Raw genomic sequence first — 17615 nt, 5'->3', positions numbered from 1 at the left:
TGTCACAGTCTCTTGATACCCAAACAATAAGTAATATGCACATAGGTCATTTCCCTTTTTCCCTTCTTTTCCACACAATAAATAAAGTTGATCCCTGCCCTATCTTTCTCATGATTGGAAACCACCACAAATGTCACCAACATAGGTATGATCTCAGGCCCATCAACAAATGATTTTGATGTTCCAAGCTACCAAAGTAAGAAGTTTAAGGGTGTGTTAGCACAATAAAGAAGAAGAAAAAAGGGAAAATGGGAAGAAAAGGAAAGGTAAGGAAAAATAAAATATGGGTTAATGTTATTTGTAATTTGGATAGGATTTTTGTTAGGTTAAAAAAATATATATATTGAGTGATTGAAATATTAATTTTTTTTTATAAAAAATATTTGAAAATTATAAAAACAAATTTTTTTATAAAGTTAATTTTTTTTTTATTTTTTATTAAATTTTGCAAATAAAAACTAAAAGTAAGTTGTCATACCTGATTTTTAAAATTATTTTTAAAAATTTCCTTTAATAAAATGAACATTGAAAAACAAAAGTCTACCAGATATGCCCTAAATTTTTGTTTCATATTTTATTTTTCAATTTATTTGTCCCATTTGCCTTGTTATACAAAAAAAAAAAAAAAAAAAAAAAAAAAATTAAAAAAATTAAAAAAATAGAAGAAACATATTTTATCTATTAGTTTAAGGAGCCATGATGCTTTTCTATATATATATATATATATTCACTTCAAGTATTAGGAAGTAATCATATGTTAACATAAATATGGCAATTCCTTTGAAAAGGTTAGAGGGTAACATGGAATGTCTATACATTTTTAGGAAAATAATGTTTCTCTATCCCTAAGGATATAGAGTTTATTTGATAGTGATTTAAAAAAAATTAATTTTTTTAATACTTAAAAGTTAGAAGTTTTTAAGCATTAAAAAAGTTAGAAATATTTATTAAAATCATTGTCAAACATACTTATATTTTATATATGAAAAAGAAATAAAAATGAAAATAAAATAACAATGAAATTATTATATCATCTAAAACAGATAAATCAAGACTTTCACATTTGAGTGAAAGTGAAATTTTATTTTATATATATTTTTTTTATTCTTGTTTTAAAAAATAATCTAAATTCTTTTATGAATAGAAATGGAATTCATTTGAATTCTCATTTCTATTTCAACATTTCAAATAGGGCAAAAAGTTAACCTATAAGGTCATTTTTTATACATAAAAAATGAGCAATGAAAATGAATATTTTCATTCCTATTTAACCTTAAATAAGATTGAATTTATTGATCTCAATTCTTGTGTTTAGATGCATTTGAAAATATAAGGTTAGAATAACTATTTGTTTCAATCTTCTAGCATTAGAAATGAAAATGGGAAAAAAAAAAATAAATTTATAATAATATTCATAGATATACTTTAATTTTTTTTCTTTTAAAAAAAAAAAACAAAAACAAAACTCTCAAACTTCACCTAGTTTAAAAAAAAAATATTTTTATTTTAGAAAAAACATCTTGGAGAGTTTTTTTCTTTTTCTAAATAATAAAAGCTTGTTTATTAGTGTGATTTCAAAACAATGTCTTGTTTTTAAAAATAAAAAAATTATTTTAAAAAAATTTATGGCATTGTTTGGTTGTTTTTTCAAACAATCTGTAAAAACGAAATGAAATAGCCAATAAATAAAAATTGTTTTCATTAATTTTTTAAAACATAAGAAAAAAAAAAAGAAAATAAGAAAAAATAAATAAATAAATAACAAAAAATAAATAAAATAAAACAGGATATATTTTTCTTTCATTCTTTCCCTGTCACCCAATATCAATACAAAAAATTTTCAAATTTGATCTCCCTTTAATTATATGTGCTTTTTTTTTTTTTTTAATTTCTTTTAACTTGTAACATTTCTTTATTAAACTGATAGTTTCCAAACCAAGTAAAACTAAATAGAAAAAGTTCATTAATTTTTTAAAATAATTTAAAACTTAAAAATCAATTCAATTAATATTAAAAAACTTCATATCCATTATTACTACTAAAAAATCGTAAACATGAATTCATCTTGAATGATTTTATATATTATAATCATAATTTTGTGAATTTTTTATTGTGAATAAAATCAAAATTAAGAAAAACTTAATACATTGGATTTGTTAATAAATTTAGTATTTTTAAAAATAATTTTAAAGTAAAAAATAATATAATAAATTAATACAAAAAAATTATAGACAAAATTGATGTAGAATGAATATTTTTTTTTGTTTTGTTTTTATTTTTTTATTTTTTATTTTTATAGAAACACATTTTCTGATTTTTTTATTTGAAAAATGAATTTGAAATCAAAACTTTATATTGGGTTTATTAATGAGTTTAATAATTTAAAAAACTTGAAATTCAAAAAATATATATAGTAACTACAAAAAAAAGTAATAGACTAAACCTAATATATTATGTGTTATGTTATATTTCTCCTATACTTACAACTATATTTTTTAAATTTTCTCACTAGGTAAATAAATTCTAAATTAATATTTTAAATTCTTTATTAATCTTCAAATAATTTGAAATTCAAAAAGCTAATTAATTAATTATAGATTAAATAAAAATTTTCAAAATACATTATGTACAATTGAATATTAAATATAGGCATGTAATAAAAAATATTGACTCATTAATACCTTAAAAATAAATTTTATTTTTCTTTAAATTCATTTAAAATAAAATAATATTAGCAATTATTATTATTTATCTTTAACAAAATTAATAAATTCTAGTTTTACGAGATGTTACATATTTTATAATATTTATATATATAATTTTTCATTTTATTATAATATTAATATTTATATTTGATTAAAAAACTATTTTTAATTTATTTATAATTAAAAAATTACTTTTATTCTTAACAAGACTTTAATTAAATTTAGTTTATATTATATAAAGTGAATTTATAATCTTTTATAAAAGCAAAATTAAAAAAAAAAATACCAAACAATTTTTTTTTTTCTTTTTTAAAAAGTGAGATGATTAAAATCCCTCGTATTTTATTATATTATGGTACTTATTGTTCAAACCGGAAAACAAAGAAAATGGCATTTCCATCGTCCCTCCAAGGATTCCCGTTTACCAAAAACTGAGCCATCATGATTTAGCGGGTAAAACTTAAAAAGAAAAAAGAAAACCCTGTATAGATTGAAAGAAATAAGCAAGCTTAAAAACCTTAAACCTCTGACAGCAGCCTGGAAATCCTTTTCTTTTTTGTTGGTACAATTCCACTGGCCTGTTTTTTAAAGGAATTCTGGGGAATAAACAATCCAACATACAAAATGAAATCAAGAGAAGCCATCCGCACCCATGGCCCCAACTCCCAATCCCATTACAGGAATTTGTATCATCTTCTTTACCTTCTTCTCATTCAGCATTCATGACCACAGGGTGAAGTTAAACAGAGAGGAAGGAGAGAGGACATATATCCATGAGAATGAAGAAGATGGGAAATTGGGCTTCTAAAAGATATCGAGGATTTCCAAGATGAAGCCATTGCAGAGAGGGCAGTTACCCCTGCTCACCCACAGCTCCCTGGAACACAGCCTGCAAAATGTGTGTCCACAGGGTATGAAGGCAGCCCCCTTGTGCCTCACCATGCACACGCAGCAGTTGTATTCTATTCCTCCTCCGCTGTCCCCTTCTTCCTCTTCATCCTCATCTTCTTCTTCTTCTAATACGTATGCGGGTCCCACTATTCCCGCTTGCCTGTCTGTTTCTTCTAATAATGCCATCAGCGACATCCTCGGTGCTGCCTCTGGCCCCTCCTCCTCCCCCTCCCCTTCATCCTCTTCTTCCTCCTCATCATCACCTCCCAGAGCTGCCGCAGATTCTGCCCTTTGCAATTCTCGCTCTTCTGCCAATGCCGCCGACAGCCGGCGCGAGACCACCGGCCCATCCGTGACTCCGGTGTGCAAGCGAGTGGAGTCGGCTCGGCTGAACGTCCGGGACGGAGCACGAATGGAATTGTTCCGTGAAAACTGAGGCCTTAAGTTATGGACTTGGACGGCCTCGACGGGGAGGGGGTTCTCCGGCGCACCAGGAGATTCTTCGAAGGTCTCCGTCGGCTCCGGCGGATCGGTGGTGTACATCGTAACCCGAGTGGACTGGCGGCGGGAGAGCTGGCTTCTGGTGGGGACGTCAGAGGCTGGGATCGGCATGGAGGAGGTCCAGGCGGCTCCAGCGCGGCGGATCCGGAGGCGATCCTTGAAGGACTTCCAGCTCATCTTGTTGTTGTTGTTCGGCTGGCCAAGAACGTCTTTGTAACCGGTGGACTCGTCTCTGATAATGTCCAGGAGGGTTCGGTTGATGTGGCCCGGCGGAGGCCGCTTCTCGCAGCCCAACACGGCGCCGAGGGTCAGTCCGGCCCAAGCATCTCTGCCGTCGTCGTCCTCTCTGGTTCTAAGCCGATCTCGGAGTGTAGACGGGTCCATCACGGACATACTAACCACATTTTTCATTCAAAGTCGGTCACACAGTCTCGAGAAAAAGAAAAAAAATCAGGGAAAGTGACAAAATATTTGTATAATAATAAAAGTAACAAAAGACTAAAGTTTGAATTATGACAAAGTGAACGGATTATAACAGCAAAAGTGGCGCTAACAGCTGGATAAACAGAAGAATAATCCAAATTTCTCTCGACAAACTGCACGGTTTTATGAGAAAAATTCAAAGGATTAGAAACTTCGTTTTTCGACCGGCGTGCAGAGGCTCCTCGGAAATGTTTGAGAGATAAAAAATAGCAGAATACAAATGTGAATTTTCTCGGGAAAATGCAGATTTTCTACCCGGAATTAGTGGACCAAAAATTCCGCGTCAGATTTCCGTTCTGGAGACACCTCGGAGAGACGGAAAACACGAAGTAAGAAGATTAGGAGAAGTTTCTCGGGAAAATCCGCATTTTCTCGAGAAAATCAAATCCCAAAATCCGAGAGACGCGGAAGCATCAGATCCGGTAAATCCCCGGAAGACAGGAAAACACATTCAAAACTGAAATAAAAGAAAGGGGTTGGAATCCTCATAGGATACCTTCCGTGGGTGGGGACTTCGGGGAGGAGACCAGATCTGGAATTTGCACAGCTTTTTAATAATAAATCATCTGTCAAAAAACGAAAAGAAAGTTAAATTAAATTGATAAAAAGAGGAGAGAAGAAAGAGAGACAAGAAACACATTCTGACACAACAGATGAAGAGGGCCAAAGACTAACCAATCAAAAGGAGAAATGGAAAATTATGGGGTGGACGGAATCTGTCCCTCCTCTTGTTCTTTGGATCTTTGTCTCTCTATATCAGTATCTGAATCTGTCTGGAGGCCGACGGGGATGATGGTGATGATGATGATGATGAGAGAGAGAAAGAGAGAGGGGAGGAGGATCAGGGACGAGGGGGCAGTGGAGCGAGTCTCATGGGAATTGATTTGAATGGGGGGCCTCCTTTTTAGGGGCATTTTTTTACACTTGAAATGACCGAATTGCCTTGCTGTCTCAGAATCCAACGGTGCTGACGTGGCTCAATATCTTTAGTTTTGGTTATGGTTGTTTCTTTTTCTTTATTAATTTAATATTTACTTTTAAGCCTCAGCATCCTTTTTTTTTTTTTTTTAGTTATTTTTGATAAATAATTCAAATATTATAGTTAACAAGAAATGAAATGAATTTTTTTATTTAACATGACCAATGCATAAATGGTTGAAATTTTATGGTGGGTATTTTGTGCTAACGTTAGGAAAAGTCAATTTCATATGATTATCATCTATGATTGAGTGGCCAAAGCTTGCAATTTTTATTTCCCTTTTTAGACAATCCAATGATTGAATTGAGAAATTTTCACATGATGGGTTATTTGATTAAAATGTATGTATGAATGATGTGTATTTTTAGAAAATATAAAATATACAAAAATATTTTTTTAATAATTTTTTAAATCCTTATTTCATATCAAACACTTTTTGAATTAAAAAAAAAGTGGAAAATATCAAAATAAACTCTTATTTACAATTTCCGAAACATGAAAGTTAATTTTTTTTAAGAAAAATATAATTATAACCCTTTTTAATAAAAAAAAATTAAAGAGGTAAAAGTATCATAACGAGGTGCTATGCATAAGTTTCAATTCATGAAAGTTATTTTTCCAAATATAAGTATTATTTGATCCCTTTTAAGCAAATATTCCCTCAATTGGCTAACAATTATATTCATTGAGTTGCATAAGTATTTTAGGTTCTCGTTTGCTTGATAGAGTAAAATAGGATATACATTTTTTTCATGCTAAGATTTTTTTTTTTTTTTATTTTTTTTTTTAATTTTTGTCAACCCAACTTAAAAATTGATCCATCGTTCTACCCCAAAAGTCTAAACCAAACTCAACTTGCACGACCCCTACATCAAAATTTTAAAATCACCAAATGAGCATTATCACTACCTCTTTTATGTTATTAAGTCTTCCAATTGAATTCCCCAACATTATCATCACTCTACAAACATAATTCGATATTAAGAGTAATGATGAATTACTATACTAGATATGGACCCACATTTAACACCACAACATTATGAGATATTAGGAGTAATGATGAATTACTAGTAGATATGGAAACACATGTAATTTGATGATAATGATAATGATGTATAAGCATGTACAATTTAATGTAACTATATGATTAAATGTACTTTGTTGTTATATTTTAGTTTAATGTGTACCATTTAGTATGTTGTTTGAGATATATTATAGAGACAAAGTAATAGAAGTTTATAATGTAAAGGTTTCCATTTGCAATTTCAATTTCTCATGAATTAACGAGTTATTTGAGATTATTAAAGTTGTTTCATTGTTTTGTGTATTGAAATCTTTGGATTGTTAAATTTCAATCCCTAGATCGTTGAGGTACATGCAAAACTATCCTAAGGATTTCTAAATCTACGCACAATGAAAAACATGATAATAAAAATTATCAATAACCATGGATCTAGAGATAAAAACCATACCTATGATCTAGATGTACCTAGATCTATTCCAATTGGTGAAGCAGATCTCAAAAACCAAGAGGTCTTCCTGCCGATGGTTCACTTTCCTTGATGTAGGCACTTGAGGATGGTAGAATACTCTAAGAAGGGTAGAGACTAACGTTCCTGTCTCTAGATTATCTCAAAAATTAAAGAAGAAGAAGACCAAAGCCCTAACCCCTAATGGGTTTATATAGGTTTCCTGTGGGTTTAAGTGACTTGAACCTATTTAGGCTTAGGTCACTTGATCCAACCCACTTGAGTCCTAATTGATTAATTAGTTTTATTGGGCTTTAATTAATCAATTATCTCAATCCACAGATAGCATTCACAAGCTCCTATGCAACCTTACGTTTTTACCAAGACACCCTTATGCATACATGTGAATAGATAACCTAACTAATCCTCAAATACTATGCCACCTAGGAATATAGTGGGGATTACTAAGACCCATGGAAAATATTAGCTCTCTCAGGATCCAATTCTAAAGTTGAATCAACATCCCACTACAGAGAGTTAACTGTACTCTAATATCCTATGATGTTATATCAAGATAGAAAACTTAAGTTTGTGACCTACTATCCACACCATGCAAACTCCTCACGAACTAGTGTCTGTAATCTAACAAGGTAAGTCTATCAACATCTCAAGATTACCTTGACAATCCTTGGGTTACAAATCTTCTTATTATATGATCAAATGATATACTTTATCTCATAAAGAGCAAAGTCAAATTTTTTGAACGAAATTACTACAACGCCACATATTTCATGATCACAAGTCCTTAGGATCATCCAAGGGCATTCACTATCTCAATCCCATGAAATATCATGGTGCCTCTATCGAGAATATCAATTATCATGACTAGCCTCCATTAATAACAACTCAATCCATAGGGAATATATGACCACCTTAGGGTCTTACCCATGTGTCAAATACATACAAACATACATACTATAGATAAAGGAGGTGAGGAAATTAGAGAAAAAAATCAAGAGAACGTCTTGTTTAAGGTGTGACTTATACAAGGTATGAGGAAAACCCTTTTATAGTCTTCACACAAATGACTTTCATTACTCATCTTTCATATAAGTAAATGAAAATTCATAAATGAAATTTAGTGGTGGTCATTCACCACCTCATTTACAATACTTCCCTTTCCACGATCAATAAAACCTTGTTATTAAGAAACCCATGGGAAAATTCTAGTGAAGGAAAAATAGTACAATATTTTTGTAATTCTTTAGATTGCTCTTGATCTATTAGGATTGTCTCATTAAAAACTTTGCAAGTAAAACCAATGGGATAAAACTTGGACAAAAGGAAAATGAAGGAAGTATACTTATATCCTTTTATAAACACACTTCCCCTCATATCGATATTCTTGAGTTGGTGCATTCCAATCTTTTGTACTAACCTCTTGAATGATAAGGTTGGCAATGACATTGTGAATAAATCTATCAGATTATTATTTGACCATTTTTTTAAACATCAATTTCACCACTTTTTTGGAGTTCATATGTGTTTGAATAGAGTTCTTAAAAGCAAGACAAAATGAAACAAAGTTAGACTTGACTTTCCACTTTCTATTTCCTTTTGCATTGATATTGATTTGAACATTCAAGCTTGCATCACTTATTGAAAACCCTGGATTTCTTCATTCCCATGCTTTGGATCTCGTAGGGTGTATGTAAATTATCCTAAGCTTCCCTAAATCTATTGCAGCGGAAACATATGGTTATAAAAACCATATTAGGATAATGATCTAAAGAAAAAGTATTCATATATACCTGCATTTGGATGTTCCCAAATCAATTCCTTATGGTGAAGAACATGTCTAAATAGTTTAGAGGTCTTGTACACCCAAGATCTTGCGTCCGATGACTCAAATCACAATCTTGACACTCAAAAGTGTGGGCTTTGGAATGGTGGAAACCTTGGCTCTTTCTCACTATCCCTGGAGGTGAAAGACAACTAATTAAAGTCATTAGGAAACCCTAACCCTTTAAGAGGTATTTATAGGGTTGCCCATTGGGCTTAAGTGACTTGAGTCTATCAAGGCTTGGATCACTTAATCTAACTCAAAACGGCTTCTAATTGATTAATTAACCACATAAGGTCATTTAATGAATCGATTATCCTAACCCAAAGACCTTGTTCATTATCCCTTGTGCAATTACCAAAATGTCCTTATGCACAAGAATGAACCTAAGCCAATCAAACCCTCATAAACTATGTCATCATGGTGTATGAACTCAAAGCGGGGACCATTGAGACCCATAAAAGTATCGGTTTCCTTAGAATTAAATTTTGAAGTTGATTCAACATTCCACTAAAGAGAACCAACTACACTCCAATACCCTATGTAAATAACAACAAAACGAAGCTCGGTTCTGTAATCTAATATCCACTACATGCATACTCCCCATGAACTGATGTTTGTAATTTAACAAGATAGTGTTATCACCTATCAAGATTACATTTCCAATCATTGAGTTACAAATCTCACTTATTATGTGATCAACTAACACACCCTACCTCCAAGGAGTATATATCAAATTCCATTAAAGGAATTACAGTGGCCATACATTTCATGATCGCATGTCCTTTGGATCACCTAAGGGGACATACTGTCTCAATTCCATGAGATATCATAGTGCCTTTATTGAGCATACTTGTTACCACCAGCCTCCATCAACAATGACCCAATCCGTAAGGATATATGACTACTTTAGGGTCTCACCCATAAGTCAACGCCTCATGTTGATTTTGGTACAAACTCAATATCGTCTCAAGGTTGAAAGTCCATACAATATAATAGTTTGGTGAATCATGACAATTGATAGCCTTGTATCATGATTCATCATAGGTCTTGTCTAGTATGCATCACATACACTAGTGCACTCACCATGAGAAACTCATCTCGACGGTCAAGCTAAGACAAGTCATCCCTCTAATTAGGAGGTGATACACTGCAATCTCTACTAGATTACTCAAATCTATAAATTAACTATGGACAACTTATATACTTACAAGGAACCCATGACATTGGCTATCAGATAGTAATGTTTCACCAAATTCCTATATTCCATATAATCTCAACATTGAGAAGATATTGAGTCTATGTTGAAATCAATAAGAGGCTTTGGCCTATGGGTGAGACCCTAAAGTGGTCATATATCTATACGGATTGGGTCATTATTGATGAAGATCGGTGGAAATAGGTATTCTCAATAAAGGCATCATAATATCTAATGGAATTAAGACAGTGTGTCCCTTTGGGTGATCCTAAAGATATATGATCATGAAATATGTGTTCATAGTAATTTCTTGAGTGGAATTTGAAAAATGCTCTTTATTATTAAGATATAATCTTAAAAGCATGACATGATGTAACAGATTCAGAATACATTTACATTTAATATTATTCAAGGTTCACTTTTATATATCCTTATTCAATGGATTATACACCATCAACATTTTGGCTTAGCATCTCTTACATTGTATATGACTTGGGTGCATTAGGAGATATACTGAAAATCCAAGTCATGAGTTCCTTGCAAGTAGTTGATTTGTCCACAATCAGGTCGTGGATTTAGGCAATCCATTCAAGGCTATAGTGCACTATCTCCTAATTGGAGGGATACAGGGTTTTGCCCGTAAGGATGAGGTTCTCATGGTGAGTGCACTAGTGTGTATGGTTATACATTGGATATAACCTACAGTGAGTCATGACATAAGGCTAATGGGTAGTGATGACATCACTAAACTGTTATACTGTATACTCTTTGAACCTTAAGAGAATGTTAAGCTTGTGCAGAAGTTAATAGTGGCTTTAACCTATGGGTGAAATCATAAGTTGATATATTTCGTATGGATTGGGTCACTATTGATAGAAGTCGGTAGCAATAGGTATTCTCAATAGAGACACTATGATATCTCATGGACTTTATGAAAATGTGTTCCTTTGGGTGATCCTAAGGACATGTGATCATGAAATCTGTGTTCCTATAATAATTCATTTAGTGGAATTTAACATAGCATTAAGTCATTTGATCACTTAATATGAGCATCTATAACTCAAGGATGGTAGAAGTAGTGTTGAAAAACTGATAGCTTTCACATTTTTAGACTACGAACACCAATTCATGGGAAGATAGTATACATTGGATAGAAAGTCACAAACCCGAGCACTTGGTGTCTCATTATAATATACATAAGGTACTGGAGCATAGTTGACTCTCTATAGTAGGATATTAAGTCAACTTCAAAATTGGATTTTGATGCAACCAGTACTGTCTTATGAGTCCTAGTAGTCCACACTCAAGATCATAATCCTTGATGACACGGTTTATAAGGGTTAGATGGATTTTTAATTCATTAATGTGCTTAAAGGTGTTTTGGTAATTACGTAAGATTGCACAAGGGTAAGTGAATCGTATATATGAACTAGGCTAATTGATTAATTGAAGTCCTATTGGGTTAATTAATCAATTAACAACCTTTGTGGGCTATATTAAGTGACCCAAGCATTTAGTAGGCTCAAGTCACTTAAACCCAATAAGAAGCCTATAAATACCCCTTGAAGGGTTAGGGTTTCCAACTTTTGCTACTCTTTCCCTGCAATCTAGAGAAAGAACCCTATTCTTTATCCCTAAGATCTCAACCATCTCAGTGCTTAGACTCAAGGGGGAGTCATTGGGTGGAAGGCTATTGCATTTGTGAGATCTATTGCAACTTGGGAGTATTCTATACCGATTGGAATCGATTAGGAACATCTAGATCACAAGTACATGGCATTTCTCTCTAGATCTATGTTTTCTATTGTATTTTGATTTTTTTTAATACCAAGTTTTTCTCTTTAATAAATTTAGAGAACCTATGATATATTTCATGCGCCCCAACAATCCAAGGCATGGGAACATTGCAATTTGGGATTTCCCAACAACTAGTAGCAGAGCCTTAGGTTAGGGAACAACTTGTTAAATTTATTCTAGGTTGTGCTAACTTATTTTTGCAAGGCTGGTTTATTCATCCTATTACTTAAAGGAATGTAGGGATTTTAATATGAGGTTCATAGTTGTGAATAGATGGTTATTTGTCCTTGTTGAATATATATGAAAAATAATTTCTTTTGTAGTTTGGGTTGTAAACTCCACGTTTAGGAGCATAGGATTTTTATATTTCTATGTAAAAATTGGTTTTTGTTCTTAAACGGATTGTAAGCTCCATTTTGGTGGAGCATAGGATTTTTCATTTTGTAAAAATCATATTTTTATCTGTTTTTTTATAACCCAAAAGCAAATATCCAAGTTTCCTTGCATTCACGAACATCCATAGCACAAACGACAATCGAAAAGGGTAAGTTTTTCAATGGAACAATGACTAGAAAAAAAAGGCAGAAATTGGTCTTGGGTGTGCAACACAGGGATGCAACACTCGAGCGATTAGATTAGCACTTAAACAGACTCCATGCTTGAGTGGCACACTTGATTTTCTCAAATGATTGAACAGTTCTTCCAACGACCAAAGTATATTTGAGTGACCTTAGTGCTTGTACAGTCTTTCCAATGGTCCAAGTTATATCCAACGTTCCTTTAGAATTTTTGGGTGCTCAAGCACGAATGACAATTGTTTGGTAATGTTAGGGTTTCTTTAGAGTTGTTTTATATTAACTCTGTTTTTGGTTGCAACAGATTTTAGTAAATTTGGATGTTTGTTCTTCCAAATTAAGACTACCAAAATTTGTGATAGGATCCTTAAAGGTTATGGGGATTATTTATTTTATTATTATTTTTCTATTTATTATTTTATGTTTTATGTGTTTATTGCATGTTTGGCTTGAAATAAAATATTTTGGATATTCTTATAGAAAATAAATTTTCATGAGAAGATGTTTTCCAAAGTTATTATTTAAGATTGGTTGTTGCTAAATAAATTGTTATTCCTTATGGAACCATCCTTTTCATTTTGGATGGGTGATTCTCCTAGCTCTCCCCCTCTTCTCCACCCTTACCCACCCAATAGAAGGAGAACTACACCTATGGTGGTCTTTTAGGCTCTTCTCCCCTAAGAGAAGGAGGAAATCACCTAGATTGGATATGGATAGTTCAAGGATAAGGAATGAGAGAACAATTATTTTAGCCCACGAGTTTCATTTTAAAAAGTAAATTACAAATTTGGAAAATCTCATGATAAAACGTTTATTTTATGAATAGTTACCAAAATATTTTGGAAGGTTTAGTAATTTAATGGGAACTAAATATTTTAAAAAATACTTTTCAAAATGGATTGTTTAATTCCTTTTAGGAAATAAACATTTTTTGGAAGTTTTTCATAGATAATATTTTATCCATTAAGGAAATTACTCAATGTTGTATTTTTTGGTAACTTTAATATGAAATAAATTATTATGAAAATTGGATTCAATGTCTAAGAATATTTATTAAATTGGAAAGGCGTAGGAATAAGGAAATTAAATTTATAGGGAATTTTGAATATGAGAACTAAAATTCTTTTATTTGGATAAGGTGTTCTCAAAGTTTCAAAATTTCTTAAATTGGAAGTTTCCTTATTACACTGGAGTTTCCAATTTAGAAAATGAATATCTTTTGGAAATTTTCATTAGAAATAATTTATTATTGAAGTTATTATCAGAAGGTTTAGTAATTTGATGAAGATAAATTTCTTTGAAAATATTTTCTAGACAAAATATTTATTAATTATGCAAATAAGGAGAATTTTTATGAAATTGGATGTTAAAATATGAGAGTGGATATTCTATCAAATTTTTTTTTTTGGATAAAATACTTTCATAGAAATTTTAAAATTTTCATATGTACATTCTCTTATAACACTAAGTTTCCAATTAAGGAATAAATATTTTTGGAAATTTTCAAAGAAGAAAATTTATTCATCAAGATAATTATTAAAGTTTTAAAATGCTCTTAATTAATTTAAAAGGTTAAGTAGGAGAGGATCATAGGCAAGCCCATTGCTTCCAAGAGCCCATCTTGATTTTGGGCGCATCGCCACCTTAAAGATGAAGTGACTCAAGGAATCATGGGATATATGTTATCCTTTATGCACTAGACTATATATGTTTGTAGTGGGAGTTGTCAATCCTAAAAATGGAACTCTTCACTGGGTAATATTGATGTCAAGGATCTTGGTTATACTCTTAACTTAGACATGAAGTGGTAGAATCACCTAAAGTGGTCCCATTTGCATAAGCTAAGGGTTAAACAAAAAGGTATGTTGATAAATTCCTTATGATAACTTTTAAAGTTTAAGGTAAGTTTATCAATTAAAAAAGTTCTCTACCCTAGTTATAAGACTCATTGCTTGCTTAAAGTTGGTTTGATTCTTATAACACTAGGTTGCCTTGAAAAATGACATGTAGTTTGGGAACACTACATTGCTGTTAAATTAATTATCAACATGTCATGAATACTTAGTTCTTGTTATTAATGATGGTTTTTTTTTTATTTGTTACAAATATTATGTCTTTAAATTGTTCACCTATATTCTCACTTTTGAGTTGGGCTTGATATAGACTAATATATAATTAGGATTTAGTTTGAGTTGTATAGAAGTTAATTTAGGTAGAGTTTGTTATTTTCTTTAAACAAATCTAGCAAAAAGAAAGAGGAGCATATCAAAGATGGTATAACATGAATCAAAAGACCAAGTGTCTCATACTGGGGTTTTTAGGTAGTGTGTGACCAAAGTAACACATACCTATTGTCATGGTCTATGATATTTTCTTTAAAGTTGCAAAGGTTATTTGGTAATAGAGGCAAGTCAATTAGACAAGTTGCTCTTAGGGTTATTATGAACACCAGGATTCATGTGATTTTAGACATCTCACTAGATTCTTTTGACAACTGTAAGAGGATTCTCAAAGATTAAAAGGGTATTCATATGGAAGTTAGAGGTTCTTCAAGCTCTTTTACCAAGAAGAACATCAACAACACCAAATAAGGAAAGTTCAAAAAAAGAAAATAAGAGAATAAATTTAAGGGCATGTAAATCCTTTGTGGCCTTTTAGGACACTAGAAAAGGGAATGCTCAGATTTCCTAAGGATAGACTAGTACACATCATATTCTCATTGTTGAATAAATAGTGGTGGATTGATTCCAATCTCACTATCTATAATTCTTTATAAGGTTTTCAACAAGTGGGAAGGTTACATGATGGGATTGTTCTTATATTAGCTTTAGTTGCAAGGCCAGTAATGCAGGCTACTGGAAGGTATTACTGTTAGGATAGAGCTCTTAAAAGCATGACATAATGTAATAAATTTGAAATTCATTATTTATTTAATGATGTTTCAGTTTCACTTTTATCTATCCTTATTTAATGTATTATATTTTATGAGCATTCTTACCTCCATTTTTTCATTGTACGTGACTTAGGTGTATTAGGAGTTACATAGAAGATCTAAGTCATGGGTTCCTTGCAAATAGATTACTTGTTCACAACCGATTCATGGGTCTAGGCAACCCATTAGAGGTTGTAGTGCACCACCTCCTAATTGGAGGGATGGTTGGTCTTAGCTATCAGGATGGGTTTTCCCATGGTGAGTCCACTAGTATGTATGGTTACACATTGGACAGGACCTATGGTGAGTCATGACTTAAGGCCATCAAGTAATTATGATCTCACCAAGCTATTTCATTATGTTGTCTCTCAACCTTGAGAGAATATTGAGCTTGTGCTGAAGTTAGAAATGACTTTGACCTACGGGTGAGATCGCAAGCTGATCATATATTCCCTATGGATTGGGTTATTGTTGATGGTAGCAGGTAGCAATAGGTATTCTCAATAGAGACACCATGAGATCTCTTGGGATTGAGATAGAATGTCCCCTTAGGTGATCCTAAGGAGGTGTGTTCATGAAAACTATGGTCATAATAGTTCTTTAAGTGGAACTTGACATAGGCTCTTTGGGAGCTAAGATATGTCAATTGAACACACAATAAGAGGATCTATAACTCAATGATGGTATAAATAGTCTTGAACACACCTTGTTGATTATGGACACCAGTTCATGGGGAAACTGAACACAATAGATAATAGGTCACGGACCCTAGCACTTGGTGTCTCTTTGTTATTTACATAGGATATCGGAGTTTAGTTGATTCTTTGTAGTGGAATGGTGAATCAACTTTACAATTGGATTTTGAGGGAGCCAATATTCCTATGGGTCCCAATGGTCCCCGCTTTAAGCTCATATGCCTTTTTGACATGGGTTATGAGGGTCAAATTGACTCTAGGTTCACTTTTGTTCATTAGGGTGTTTTGGTAATTACGCAAGGTTGCATAAGGGTAAGTGAGCAAGGTCTTTGGCGTGGGCTAATTGATTAATTAGTAGGCCCTATTAGGTTAATTAACCAATTAGAACCCATTTTGGTCTAAATTAAGTGACCCAATCCCATGTGGGCTCAAGTCACTTAAACTCACTTAAGAACCTTATAAATACCCTTTAGGGTTAGGGTTTCCATAGGTTTTGTCTTCCACCATCTAGAGAGATAGATAGTCATAGCCTTCACCCTCTTTTCCTCCCATTGGAAATGTGTCAAGATCAAAGTTCGAGTCATCGAGCATAAGACTTCTTGTTGATGAGATTTCTGCAATTTCGATCTTCATCTTCACCATGTGGATTTGATTCAGGAACATCCGAATATGAGACATGGTTTTGTTAGCACTTTCTGAATCCTTTCAAAGTATAAAAATGTTATTTTTCTGTAGTGTATAGGATTTAGAAAAAGCCTAGGATAGTTATGCATGTTCCTAACCTGATCCAGACTTGGGAAACAGAGAGATTCGAGTTTTTCCCTTCAATTGGTATCAAAGTCATAGGTTAGTAATCGTGCTAGAACCATTCTGTGCTAACTTGTTTGTTTATAGGGTTTTTGTATATCCCATGGACCCAGGGATAATTAATGTGCTTTCTTTATTATGATCTTGTTATAATATGATTATTATAATTGTGATTGCTTTTTATTGGGGATGTAAACTTGGATTAGTTTTTACTTTTCCTAGATAGGTTGTAAGCCTCATAAGAGACATAAGATTTTTGTTCTTTTGTAATTTTTTTTTTTTTTTTTAAATCTTAGAATGATATGTAAACTCCAAATCTTTGGAGTATAGGATTTTGCTGTAAAAATCCATTTTTTTTTAATCATTCTTTGTAATTTATGGAAAGTATGGAAGCAATTCGAAGCATCACAAAGTGTTCGCGCACATTCCTTTTCTGAAAAAAAAAAATGCTTCTTGAAATTTCTTTCATAAGTTCCCATGTTGTTTTAAAGGAAAAGAAAGATTCTTGAAAATTCTTGATTTGAGATCCTTGGCAACCCAATTTTGTCATCTTTAACTTAAAATCGGGATGACTTCTCATGGGCTTTTTAGGACAAACCATTTATGATTTTGAATCTTAGGAAGTCAGGAATCCAGTACTTCAAACGGATTGCAATTCAATCTTGAAACTAGGGAGATATGGCTAATTGAAGCAAGGTTACACAAATGGCATGTAATTATAAGATTGAGTTCAAGCCAAA

General features: G+C 32.3%; 1 protein-coding gene across 4 annotated transcripts; it reads right to left on the bottom strand.

The window, feature by feature from the left end:
- Positions 1-3165: 3165 nt before the first annotated feature.
- Positions 3166-5448, bottom strand: LOC117919140. Of its 4 annotated transcripts, none has more exons than XM_034836235.1 (3): positions 5256-5448; positions 5077-5146; positions 3166-4693 (listed from the first exon to the last, which is right to left on the bottom strand). In XM_034836235.1, exon 3 carries the CDS (start codon positions 4506-4508, stop codon positions 3510-3512), a length of 999 nt encoding a protein of 332 aa, XP_034692126.1. In that variant the 5' UTR covers positions 4509-4693; positions 5077-5146; positions 5256-5448; the 3' UTR covers positions 3166-3509. The 4 variants fall into 4 exon arrangements, with proteins under 4 accessions (XP_034692126.1, XP_034692127.1, XP_034692128.1 ...); XM_034836236.1 differs by having other exon boundaries at positions 3166-4527; XM_034836237.1 differs by having other exon boundaries at positions 3166-4491.
- Between the last annotated feature and the right edge of the window lie 12167 nt (positions 5449-17615).

The sequence above is a fragment of the Vitis riparia genome, chromosome 7, assembly GCF_004353265.1.
Source record: "Vitis riparia cultivar Riparia Gloire de Montpellier isolate 1030 chromosome 7, EGFV_Vit.rip_1.0, whole genome shotgun sequence".
Classification (NCBI taxonomy): Eukaryota; Viridiplantae; Streptophyta; class Magnoliopsida; order Vitales; family Vitaceae; genus Vitis; species Vitis riparia.
The sequence above is the reverse complement of the archived record's forward strand: the minus strand, read 5'-3'. Positions and strand labels throughout refer to the sequence as shown.